The sequence below is a fragment of the Tachysurus vachellii genome, chromosome 5 (genome assembly GCF_030014155.1).
Source record: "Tachysurus vachellii isolate PV-2020 chromosome 5, HZAU_Pvac_v1, whole genome shotgun sequence".
NCBI lineage: Eukaryota > Metazoa > Chordata > Actinopteri > Siluriformes > Bagridae > Tachysurus > Tachysurus vachellii.
In genome coordinates, this window is record NC_083464.1 from 448154 (window position 1) to 461418 (window position 13265).

General features: G+C 40.4%; 1 protein-coding gene across 2 annotated transcripts in view; it reads right to left on the reverse strand.

Annotated features, from left to right (window-relative positions):
• Positions 1-1230: 1230 nt before the first annotated feature.
• Positions 1231-13265, reverse strand: part of mybpc2b (myosin binding protein Cb) — a 33313-nt gene continuing 21278 nt past the window's right edge. For both annotated transcript variants that reach the window (XM_060869428.1, XM_060869426.1), the window contains 8 exons: positions 10015-10182; positions 9702-9790; positions 9364-9559; positions 7887-8026; positions 6666-6825; positions 5224-5360; positions 1504-1690; positions 1231-1368 (listed from right to left, as the gene is read on the reverse strand). In XM_060869428.1, the coding sequence (XP_060725411.1) occupies positions 1343-1368; positions 1504-1690; positions 5224-5360; positions 6666-6825; positions 7887-8026; positions 9364-9559; positions 9702-9790; positions 10015-10182 (1103 nt within the window). In that variant the 3' untranslated portion in view covers positions 1231-1342. The remainder of the gene's footprint in view (positions 1369-1503; positions 1691-5223; positions 5361-6665; positions 6826-7886; positions 8027-9363; positions 9560-9701; positions 9791-10014; positions 10183-13265) is intronic.

Consider the following 13265-nt stretch of genomic DNA (forward strand, 5'->3'; position numbering starts at 1 on the left):
GTGTATGCAGGTGTTTGTAGTGGTTCGGAATGGATGTAGGTGGTTCAGGGTGAATGTAGGTCTTCCTAGCTCTTATGGGCAAATGCACATGTTTATAGTGGTTGAGAGTAGACATTGATTTTTACTGTAGCTTTGGGTAGATGTAGGAGTTTATAGTGCTTCAAGGTGAACATACGTGTTTACTGTAGCTTAGGGTGGACATAAGTGTAAGCATAAAAGTGCGTAATGTTGAATGTAGGTGTTTATTGTAGCTTAGGGTGGATGGAGGTGGATGTTTTTTCAGCATTTGTGGATCTGAATGTCTGCATCTGTGCTAAGGCCTCTGTTTCCATGACAACCAATGGCCAAAAATAGCTCAATCCATCCTCTCTGTCTTCACCCAGAATGCTTCAGCCTCTTGTGTTGTCATGGAAACTCTTCAATGCTATGCAGATAACCCTAGCCACTGCAGACCTGTGTGTGCATGTGTTTGCGTGCGTGTTTATTCTAATGGCCAGTGTCAACTTTCAGTTGATTAATTTTTTAATAAAATGACACTAAAAATTAAAAGGTCTTGGTTCGATCTGTGTGTGTGTGTGTGTGTGTGTGTGTGTGTGAATAAGAGAGGGAGACAGAGTTTAATACTGTGTAACACTTCCATCTGTTGGCTATGTCACATTACTGCATATGGTTGTTGGCTATAATGTCTTTTAATATCACAAAGTAAAAAAAAAATGATGTAAAGAGCGCCATCTGGAGGGCTGATTAAATGAAATCTGTGGTGATAGTCTCATTTTATTAAAAGTTGGTGTTTCTAAAAGAACAAATAAATTCCTTTAATAAAGTTATTGAGAATTGTAATTTATAACTCCTAACAGTCGGCTTGTTTTTGTAGAAGTAAGCAGTTGTGGTCTTAACAGATAGCTGGCAATATATAGATCAGACTGCGGTGTACAAAACGTGTCTAATACGTAATCAGACCTTAGCTCCATTGGGTTTAGAATTTAAAAAAAGTCAAAATGATACACATTTCATTATGGCCCAATATGAGGATAAGACTACTGTATATAGTAATTCAATTTTATTTGTATAGCACTTTCAACAATGGACATAAAGCTCAAAGCTTATAAAGCAGTAATTGTGTTTTGATTTTGATAGTAAACGTATACTGTAGTTTAAATGAGATTAGTTTCCAATATGAAGATCAGATTGTAGTTTTAAAATAGAATCCAACAATCACAGCAAGATGAATTCATGATGAAATGTATTTATTTTTCTCCTCCATCATTTGGTGTAATGTCTTTAATTTTAAAATAATTCTTCATTTCTTCATTCACCCAACTTTAGTCCATTGTACTCCCCTTTAGTCCTTCTTTTCCACAGGAAGAGCTGAGAGAGAGACAATGAGAATGTCAGGAAATGACAGACAGAGAAAAAAAAATAGCAGTACAAAGGTGAATATAAAAACATAGAACTAGAGACTGTAGACTGAGAGAGAAAAAGCTGAAAGCAACACACATATACCTCGGACTTCAAGTGAACATGTCACCTCATCTTGTCCAAGCTCATTAACGGCCATGCAGCTGTATTTTCCTCCGTCAAAGAGACTCGGTTTGCGGATGTTCAGTGTTAAAACTCCCTGATTGTTTTGCATCAGGTATTTTGGGTCATCGCCGATTATCATTCTGTTTTTCATCCAGATAATCTTAGGCTGCAGAAAAACATGAATTATCATAGTCAAGTAAAAAAAAATGCTTTACTACAAAACTCTAGTTTTCCAAACATGAACCAGTACAACTTCTGAATCCAATCCTCACATTAAGGTCAATCATTTAGCTGAAGCAGCTAATCAGACCATAGATTAGATACATAGAAAGAGTTTTCATGCCTTTAAAGACTATATAAATTATACAAAATACACCTAACCACTGCTGGTGGAGCCCCTAAATGCCTAGCTAATTTACATGCCTTAAGATGGAGTCTCCTATAACCAGAACTCTTTCAGGTTTCCCCTGTTAGAAATGTGAAGCGGAGAGGAGTGGTAGACTAGCATAGACTAGATACTAAAAAGTTTTTAAGATTTTATAGACTCTTATTTAATTTTTTATTCAGATTAAATGAAATATGTGTTTATTTTACACTTTAGATATTTTTGCATCTCATCTATTCAGGGATCTATACATGCAGTGTTGCTGGAAAAGTGTCCCAAATATCCATGACGGCAACCCCCCCTAACGTGTGGTTCCCAATGCACCAACACCCTGCCAGGACTAGAACTCTTGGAGTAATGCCCTCAGTGAGGGGGTAGAGCAATTACATAGGGTAGGGGGATAACATACTCCGGAGGGCAGGGGAGCAGATCAGCATTCTGCAAGAGACCAGGAAATGGAGTGACATTCCTTGTGGCAACATGAGATGATGTGACATCCCCTACAGAGCAGAGAAGTGTGGAAGACTCCTGGGTATTTGGTCTCCTCCACACTGATGCCCCAACACAGGGGAGATCTTCAAACATGAAGTAAAAGTGAGCTGTTCCAGGAAGACCTTGCACCTGTTTGCACCTGTGTCTTGTTCATGCCAGCAATGCATAAATACTGCTGCATCCATAATGGTCTCGCAATTTGTAATGGGCTGAAGGTGGATGCAAGATCCATTTATTTACATAGCAAAAAAAAAACTATACAAAAGTGACACAGAAATGAACAAGATCAGGGCTATGGCAAGACAAACCCCAACACATATGAAGACACACAAACAAAAACACAGTGTTTAAAGATATACGTGCAGGTTTGTCCTGGTGGTCTGATGGGTAAGTGTCCTAAGTATTCATGATGGAGGCCCACCGGACTGGGACTGGATCTCTCCGTGATGCAAGGCCTACTAGGGGAGCAAGGACCATGGTAAGTCGGGGGAAGCAAGGAAGTCAGTGAAGTGCATGGGAACCAAGGATGACAGCAAAGCAAAGTGGTCAAAGCAATGATCTCAGCCATGCAAGGGGCAGAGCAATGTCCTTAGCCAAACAAGGAGAATGATTATGGTCTTATGGTCTCATCACCCGGTGGTCACCCTGCCAGGGATTGACCTGCATGGTCAGCCAGTGACTCATGGTCAGTGACAAATGTGTTGTGTTGTGTAGTGGGATGTTTTTTTTTTTTGGAGTTTGTGGATTAAGTGATGTTGTGTAAGAGATGATTGCTGCAAACATAGAAAATATACTGTGATGCAAGAAAACTTTCAGACGTCCTGACAATAAAGTATTATATCATCATATCATTATCATCATCATTAGCATGGGATTGTAGTGGATGGAGCCGCCTGGAGACTGTCATGTCCTCTTTGAACCAATGTTCTGTCAGTCGGTTGTATGGTCTGGTCTTTATCAAGCAAGTAGGTTTGCACTAACCTTTACTGGACCCATTAGTTCCTCAGGAGCTCTCGGCTGCACTATTATAAACTGTTGTAGAAAGGACATTATTTACATTTACACTATTTACTGTAGAGTGTCAACCAAATGAGGATGAGGTTCCCTTCTGAGTCTGGTTCCTCTCAAGGTTTCTTCCTCATATCATCTCAGGGAGTTTTTCCTTGACGCAGTCACCTCCGGCTTGTTCATTAGAGATGGGGATATATATAATATTTTTAAGTTAATTTTTATCAAATAATTAATATTATTTATTAAATTTATGTTAGTTAATAAATATATAAATTTATTTATTTTTATCCTTATTTCTTCTTATTATTATTTATTTATTTATTTATTTATTTATTTATATATATTTTCTCTCTTTTCTTTTTCCATGCTTTTGTAAAGCTGCTTTGAGATTAAAGGAATTATTAAAAGCGCTATACAAATAAACTGAATTTGAATGGGGTGGAGCAGGTGTGTTAAATTTGGAGTTATCGCTGTCAGTGTCTCATTCTGGTCACTGGAAGTTCAACATGGCACCTCATGGCAAAGAATTCATTAATGATTTGAAAAAAAGAATTGTTGCTCTATATAAAGATGGAGTAGGCTATAAAAAGATTGCCAAGACCCTTAAACTGAGCTGCAGCATGATGGCCTAGCTGTTTAACAGGACAGTTTCTACTCAGAACAGGGCTCACCATGGTCGACCAAAGAAGTTGTGCACATGGTCAGCGTCATATCCAAAGGTTGTGTTTAGGAAATAGATGTATGAATGCTGCCAGTATTGCTGCAGAGGTTGGTCTGATGAGACCAAGATAAATGTATTTGGTTCAAATTGTGTCAAGCGTGTGTGGCGGCAACCAGGTGAGGAGTACAAAGACAAGTGTGTCTTGCCTACAGTTAAGCATGGTGGTGAGAGTGTCATGGTCTGGGGCTGCATGAGTGCTGCTGGCACTGGGGGAGCTACAGTTCATTGAGGTAACCATGAATGCCAACATGTACTGTGACATACTGAAGCAGAGCACGATCCCCTCCATTTGGAGACTGGGCTGCAGGGCAGTATTCCACCATGATAATGACCCCAAACACACCTCCAAGATGACCACTGCCTTGCTATAAAAGCTGAGGGTGAAGGTGATGGACTGGCCAAGCATGTCTCCAGATCTAAACCCTATTGAGCATCTGTGGGTCATCCTCAAACTGAAGGTGGAGGCGAGCAAGGTCTCTAACATCCACCAGCTCTGTGATGTCATCATGGAGGACTTCAGTGGCAACCTGTGATGCTCTGGTGAACTCCATGCCCAAGAGGGTTAAAGCAGTGGTGGAAAAAAAATGGTGGCCAAACAAAATATTGACACTTTGGGCCCAATTTGGACATTTTCACTTAGAGGTGTACTCACCTTAGTGGGCAGCGGTTTAGACATTAATGTCTGTGTGTTGAGTTATTTTGAGGGGACAGCAGATTTACACTGTTATACAAGCTGAACACTCACTACTTTACACTGTTATACAAGCTGAACACTCACTACTTTACACTGTTATACAAGCTGTACACTCACTACTTTACACTGTTATACAAGCTAAACACTCACTACTTTACACTGTTATACAAGATGAACACTCACTACTTTACACTGTTATACAAGCTGAACACTCACTACTTTACACTGTTATACAAGCTGTACACTCACTACTTTACATTGGAGCACAGTGTCATTTCTTCAGTGTTGTCACATGAAAAAATATAATAAAATATTTACAAAAATGTGAGGGGTGTACTTACTTCTGTCAGATACTGTATGTATGTATGTATGTATGTATGTATGTGTGCATCTTACCTTTGGAAATGCTTTCACTGAGCAGCTGATGGCAGTAGCATAACCCATGACCACAGATCTGTCCACTAACGGGGTTGTAAATTTTGGAGCACAGTTCATGTCTTTCTCTTTAAATGGAGCACGTTTATACTGCAGACCTACAGATAGGCAGACAGAGAGACATGCACAGAGAGGCATTTAGGAATAGAGAGAGACAGAAATAGGGAGAGAGAGAAAGAGTGAGCATTCCACAGACCCACAATAGTCACTTAAATAATCTGAAATAAACTGACAAAAGTAATAATAAAAGTTAGACTTCTGAACCTGTCCACAGGTATTTTGGCCCACTTCTTGTGAGCAAACTGCAGGATTGAAGATTGCCTTCTCCATACTGCAGGTTTCAACTCTTTCCACTATTCTGAAGGCCATTTCAGAATAGTCCATTGTTTTGTTTTGTTTTTTTGGTCATTATCCTGTTGGAGAACCCATGACCTGCAACTGAGGCCAAGCTTTCTGACACGGGGCAACACATTTTTCTCCAGAATGCCTTAAAATCTTGAGATTACCTACACAGATTCAAGACACCCTGTGCCAGATGCAGCAAAGCAGACCCAGAACATAACTGAGCCCCCTCCATGTTTCACAGTAGGTACAGTTTCATTTTTGCATATGTGAACATAAAGCTGATGTGACTGGCCAAAGCTCCAGTTTTGTCTCTACTGTCCAAAGGACATTCTCCCAAATGCTTTGTGGCCACTTACCATGGCTCTAACAGCAATGGATAGTGTGATCTAAAACTGATGTACCTTGACTTTGGAGTTCACCTCAAATCTCTTTAGAAGTTGTTCTAAGCTCTTTGGTTACAATTCGTATTATCTGTCTCTTCAATTTGTCATCCAGTTTCCTCTTGCATTTATGTTCAGGGAGGTTGGCTACAGTCCCGTGGACTTCTGAATATTATATGAAACTTTAGTTACAGAAACATGAAGCTGCTTGTAGAAGGTCTTCTAGCCTTTACCTTTAACATGCTTGTATATAATTTTCCTTCTAATCTCCTGAGACAACTCTCTCCTTATCTTTCTGTGGTCCAAGTTCAGTGTGGTACACACCATGATACCAAACAGCACAGTGATGACTTTTCACCATTTAAATACACAGACTGACTGATTACAAGTTTGAAGACACATGTGTTGCTAATAAGAGGACACACTTTAGTTGAAAATGTCCCGAAGGTCAAATTATTTTCTGGGGTACCATCATTTTTGTCCAGGCCAGTTTCATTTTTTAAATGCTTGTGTTGAACCACAATTCAAAAGTAATGTCTGATTTTTATTAGTCAGTTTTCAGTAAGTTTGTATTTATTATTACTTTTGTCAGTTTCTAATTATTTCAGTGACCATTGTGGGATTTACTTTCTTTAATTGAAGGGTCATTCATCATGTCACTAACACAAAAACACTGACCAGTCTTGGTTATGGTGGCTGTGTCCTTGCTCACACATGCTTCCTCACTCAGGCCACAGAGGTTCTCACTGAACACACGGAACATGTACTGGTTCCCCATCACCAGGTCTGACACTGTACAGTTGGTGCGGCGGTTGTGCTCATATACTGTGAACCACTCCTATAATGTTAGATTAAAATAAAACATTTTATTATCAATAGATAGATAGATAGATAGATAGATAGATAGAAACATTCTTATCCCCCCAATTAATTTCAACTTCATAAACATCTTTAAACTCAGTTTTATTTCATGTGTGGTGACCCATTCCTGGACATCAATTAGGTGAGCTTAAGTGTAAAGTTATGCAGCTAAACTAAAAAGCATCTTTGTCTTCACAAATGGGACTGCTGAGGAGAGAACTACTTGGAGACTTTCACGGTGGCTTTGAAATGCTCTTCCAATGGTTGGTTTTGCCGGTTTAGCAGTTACAACCATGCCTGAGATATGTGATATTCGCCTGAGTTTTAACATTCCCGGTATGCTTCTGGATTAGAGTATGTCTATACTACCTTTCAGCTACGTAGCATAGTGAAGTATCATCAGTGCTCCCTGTGTTACCAAGCCATGGTTATTTTTGATGTGTGTATTTTTCTATTGCCTGTTATCTCAGTTTTCGCTTCTTTCCCAGCCCTTTTAGATTATTTATATATACACACTGACTGTGTATTCTGTTTTTTGATTCGTTGCCTGTTTGTATTGACCTTGCTGTTTGCTGACATTTTGGATTTATTCTGCCTTGAATTTTTAGTAAACTGTTTATATGCCGCAAATGGATTCTACTCCTCAATCATTACACTGGCTTTGGAAGGAAGGAATTGGGAAGAAATCTATAATGAATCCAGAAATCAAGCCAATGTTCATATTTATAAGTTGACCTGATTACACAACACCACTTGGCTACATACAGCTGTAGAAAGGGCATGATTTATAATCCCACTGTCTGGTGTCACTTATATGACGATGGGTTCCCTTTTGAGTCTGGTTCCACTCAGGGTTTCTTCCTTATATCGTCTCAGGGAGTTTTTCTTCACCAATGTCACCTCTGAATTACTCTTAATTGCTCATTAGGGCTAAATTTTAAAATGTAAATTTATTTCTGGATTTCTGTAAAAATGCTTTATGACAATATCTATTATTAAAAATGTTATTTGAACTGAATTGAATTGATGATTCATTACCTTGGTTTTCATATCAGCTTTCTGGATAGTGTAGCCAAGGATCTCACAGTTTCCATCATCTTTTGGTGGCTTCCACTCCAGTGCCGCATTAAAACCCCAAACATCAGTCACTTTTACGGCTGTTGGTGGCCCTGGCTTATCTGTAAACATAATTAACATTATTTCATGTTAATATAAATGATACAACAACACTAAGCACATATATAATATGTAATATCTAATGATAATCTTTCATGCAGTGAAAGGAAATGTCTTTGTTATTCATGTGTCTGTAAAGCTGATTTGTGTCAATGTCCTTGTTAAAAGTGTTGAATTAGATACAGAGTATGATTCTGATAATTCTGATATGGTTTGCTTCCTATTTGTGAAGTTGGTCATATCAGGTAACATGGATGGGATTGACTTGTGCTCCACACAGACTTTCCAGTAGTGTCCCACAATGCTCAGTACATTGTCCTCTTCTCTTTTCTCTTTATAAACAGTAAGCACTTTTGGTAAAATTATATACTCAAATGACTTCTCTTACCACTGCTACATTGATGACACTCAATTTATTTTCTACATCCTTTTGTCAGACACCATTTCTTCTCCTTGGATCTCAGCACATCTGGACAAAATTACATCATGGATTTTCAGCTGAAACCAGCCAAGCTACACCAGGTTACTTATGGTTATAGGAAACAAGATGCTGCATCATGGTTTATAGAAAGGGAAAACCTCTTTTATGGAAGTTGTTTCGGAAGATCTTTGTAAAATTACTGAGGGCTAAAGGCCTGCAGAAAGACCGGGTGACTGGCTGTAAAGGGGCTTTTTGGGAATGTGTCTCACCCTGACATGCAGGGCAATGCCAGTAGCAGACTCTAATTAGCAGAGGGTGACTGACAGGGCCTGCAGAACTCCTACCATTAGCAGTGCCTTCTCAAAGGGGGATTGGAGCAGCCCCTCCAGAACCACTGAGGAGGAGAGACATGGTAGGAAAGCATCAGCTGCCTGCCTAGTCTTGTCATCTCCTCTTATGGAGCTAATTCGTCAATCCTGATGTTCTACCCCTGGTTGGAGTCTTGTCGCCCGATGGTCACCCTGCCAGGGACTGATCTGCCTGGTCATCCAGTGACTCATGGGATTGTTGTGTATGAAGCCGCCTGGAGACTGTCATGCCTTCTTTGAACCAATGTTGTCAGTCAGCTGTATGGTCTGGTCTTTATCAAGCAATCAGGTCTGCGTTGAACTCAGAGTTTGCGATGACCCATTAGTTCCCCAGGAGCTCCTCATTTGAATCAATAGGAATTGTTAAAAGCACTATACAAATAAACTGAATTTGAATTTAATAGGCCCTTAAAGGGGCATGTCTGCAGGAACTGTAGCAATGTGAGAGAGGGCGATGCTGGGATATAAACTCACAACCACAAGAAGTCCAATAACGAAGTCCAATAATTTTACATATATACACATTTTTAACATATTTTTTCTTACTTACCCACAACCCGGATGTCAAGGGTGGCACGGTCTTCCATGCTCTCAATTTGCAGAACTAGTGTGTATTTTCCTGAATGTTCTCTTTCTGCTGTGCGGATAAACAACACTGAGTCAACATTTGAATTTCTAACTCCCACTTTCTTTGGATCGATTGGTTCTCCATCCTTCAACCACTGAGCCACAGGGCGAGGTTTTCCCTAAACACATACAAACATGCACATGATCAACCCGCACATAACTTTAGCTATCACTTAGCTAGGCATGTTTACATTAGAATTTTGCATTGACATCACTTTATTTATAATTTCTGATAATGTGATTAGCAAAACACCAAATCACCTGGAAAGGAATGACCAGGTTGATGGTTTCTCCCACTTTCTTGATATATTTGGTTCTCAGATTGCGAGGAAGACGAATTTTAGGATGCTCTGAGAGAAATGAGGTGAAATAATGAGTCAATGAAGTGCAAAATAATTCCTGTCCATTTTCGATTTACTAATTATGCCAGATATGACAAATATACTGGGAGGATAACAGTCCCACCAGGATGACAGTTTTTAGAACATATTAGCAGACAATATTAAAATGGCATATATTTAAAGATTAGTTCATTCAGATTTCCTTATCATAATATTTTATCATACAGATGTACCCATGATCTCCCTGACTGTGACAGGCTGGGCAAGAAAGGCAGGAGGGCTTCGGCCTGCAATATTTACAGCTGCAACTCGGAAATTCATCTTCTCTCCTGTTGGTAAATTCTTCACCACATAGTTCTGACGATTCACCAACTCAGTGTTTGCCACCTGCCACTCCGTATCTGACAAACAGAAAAAAAGAAAAACAAATTCAAATTGAATTTATTTGTAAAGTGCTTTTAACAATTCACATTAAAATAACCAATCCAAAATTTATCCTGACTCTATCTAGGGATCAGAAGCAATATAAATTTTGCTTCTGATCCTTAGAGATTTGGATCCAGCTCATGAACCTGATCTTTAAGTTATTGATTGTAATTCACTTCTTAATTCTGATTCATTCAAATCAAATTTTTATTTGTCACATATACATACATACAGAGTACGACATGCAGTGAAATGCTTTTTATACCTCTCCAGTATTCAAGCATAAAAGGAATGGAATTAAGGATAAAAATAAAACCAAAAGGAGGTATATAAATAAAAAGTATAAACCATATGAAAACCATAAACAATATAAATATACTGTATGTGGAAAATATATGTATATACATAAATGCGTATGGTTTTAATGATTGTCCTTAAAGTGTCCATCTGCAGTATGGTGTGTATAAAGTGTATAAAGTGGCACTGTGTAGTTCTCTCCTCAGCAGTCCCATTTGTGAAGACAAAGATGCTTTTTAGTTTAGCTGCATAACTTTACACTTAAGCTCACCTAATTGGTGTCCAGGAATGGGTCACCACACATGAAATAAGTTTAAAGATGTTTATGCAGTTGAAATTAATTGGGGGGATAAGAATGTATCTATCTATCAATCTATCTATCTATCTATCTATCTATCTATCTATCTATCTATCTATCTATCTATCTATCTATCTATCTATCTAAGTCCAGAGTTAAAGTGACAGTTCAGAGTTAAAGTGTCATAGTGCAAAATTGTGCAGAAAGAAAGTAAAGATGGAGATAGTGGTCCAGTACTAGATCCTGTGTGTTTCCTGGTTTAAACTCCAAATGGCCTGTGGGAAGAAGCTTCTCCTCATTCTCTCTGTGCTTGCTTTCAAGGAACAGAAGCATTTCCCTGAACACAACAAAGTAAAGAGTCCATTGTTGGGATGGCTGAGATCTTTTACAATCTTCCTGGCCCTGGTCCAGCACCGCGTGCTGTAGATGTCCTGCAGGTCAGGGAGCTCGGTGTGGATGGTACGTTCAGCTGAACGCATCACCCTCTGGAGGGCTCGCCTGTCCTGCATGGTGCTGTTCCCGAACCAGGAAGTGATGCTACCCATCAGGACGCTCTCAATGGTGCAGGTGTAGAAAGTCTTTAGCACCTGAGAGGTTAGTCTGAAGTCCCTTAAGCGTCTCAGGTGGTACAGACGCTGCCAGGCCTTCTTCACCAGGGTGTTGATGTGACAGGACCAAGACAGGTCCTGTGTGATGTGAACACCCAGGTACCGGAAACTGTCCACTCTCTCCACTGGGGTCCCATTGATGTTTAGCGGTTGGTATGACCGCTCCTGCTTTGTGCTGAAGTCCACTATCAACTCAGTCTTGCTGACATTCAGGAGAAGATTGTTCTCCTGGCACCATCTCTCCAGGTTTTTAGTCTCCTGTAGGTAGGCCGTCTCGTCGTTGTTGGAGATCAGGCCCACCACAACAGTGTCGTCAGCAAAGGTGGAAGTGGCCACACAGTCATATGTGTACAGTGAGTACAGCAGGGGGCTCAGAACACAACCCTGGGGAGCTCCAGTACTGAGGGTGTGGGTGGATGAGGTGTGTTTGCCCACCTGTACAGCTTGTGTTCTGTCTGTCAGGAAGTTGGAGATCCATTGACACAGCTCCAGGCTGAGTCCCAGGACCTCCAACTTAGAGTTAAGCATGAAGGGAATTATGGTGTTAAACGCTGAACTGTAGTCCACAAACAGCATTTTTGCATAATTCCTTTTTCTGCAGTCCAGGTGGCTCATCGTAGTGTGGAGAAGATGAGCAATGGCGTCCTCAGTAGAGCAGTTCTGGCGGTATGCGAACTGTAGTGGATCCAGTGTGTCTGGTAGTGATGCAGTGATGAAGTCTCTGTCCAGTCTTTCGAAGCACTTCATCACTACTGAGGTCAGGGCTACAGGGCGGTAATTGTTGAGGCAGGAGGGCTGGGGTTTCTTTGGGACAGGAACAATTGGAGTTGACTGTTTGAAGCATGAGGGGACAACAGACTGTTCCAGTGAGAGGTTGAATATCTCAGTGAACACCGGTGCTAGCTGGTCAGCACAGGCTTTCAGAACCCAACCTGTGATGCCGTCTGGTCCTGCTGCCTTCCTGGTACTCACTCTCTTGAATGCCCTCCTCACATCATGCTCTGAGATGGTGAACGTGTTTACCTCTCCAGCTCTCTCAGCGTTGTACCTCTCCAGCTCTCTCAGCTGCAACCTCGAAGCGAGCATAAAAGATGTTTAGCTCGTCTGCCAGAGAAGCGTCTGCATTCTAGAAGATGCTGTGACTCTAGTTTCCTCCCGTAGCACCGCTTTGCTTCCTTCACTGCTCTGTGCACACTGTAAGACGCAGCCTTGTACTCGTCCATGTCTCCGGTGGCGAGCCCCGTGTTTTCTGCAACGTATCATCCGCTAGTTTCCCAATGAATCCCAAAACGACTTCCGTAAACATATTGATGTTATCAGAGCTGCACCTGAACATGTCCCAGTCAGTGTCATCTAAAGTTTCCTGCAGAGTGGCCACCGATTGGTCAGTCCAGCGTGCGACCTCCCTCTGAACCGAAGCTTGCTGTTCAAGTCAAGTCAAGTCAAGAAGCTTTTATTGTCATTTCAACCATATATAGCTGTTGCAGTACACAGTGAAATGAGACAACGTTTCTCCAGGATCATGGTGCTACATAAAAACAAAGACAGGGCTAAAAAAAAAAAAAAGTCCTAGCCACATAAAGTGCAACTGTGCAACCTGGTGCAAACAGTGCAAGACAAGACAGACAAGACAGTGCAGGACAAAAGGTCAAGACAAGACAATACACAAAATACAAAATACACAAAAGACAGTAAGCAAAAAACAGCGCTGACTGACCAGTGTCAATACTGTATGTAAATACTGTAAGTTCAAACAGTATTGCATGCAGTAATACTAGAATGAACACAGTTTCTTTGCAGCAGGTCCTGAGATAGTGTATAAGATTGTGCAAAAATAGCAACAACTGAAATATTG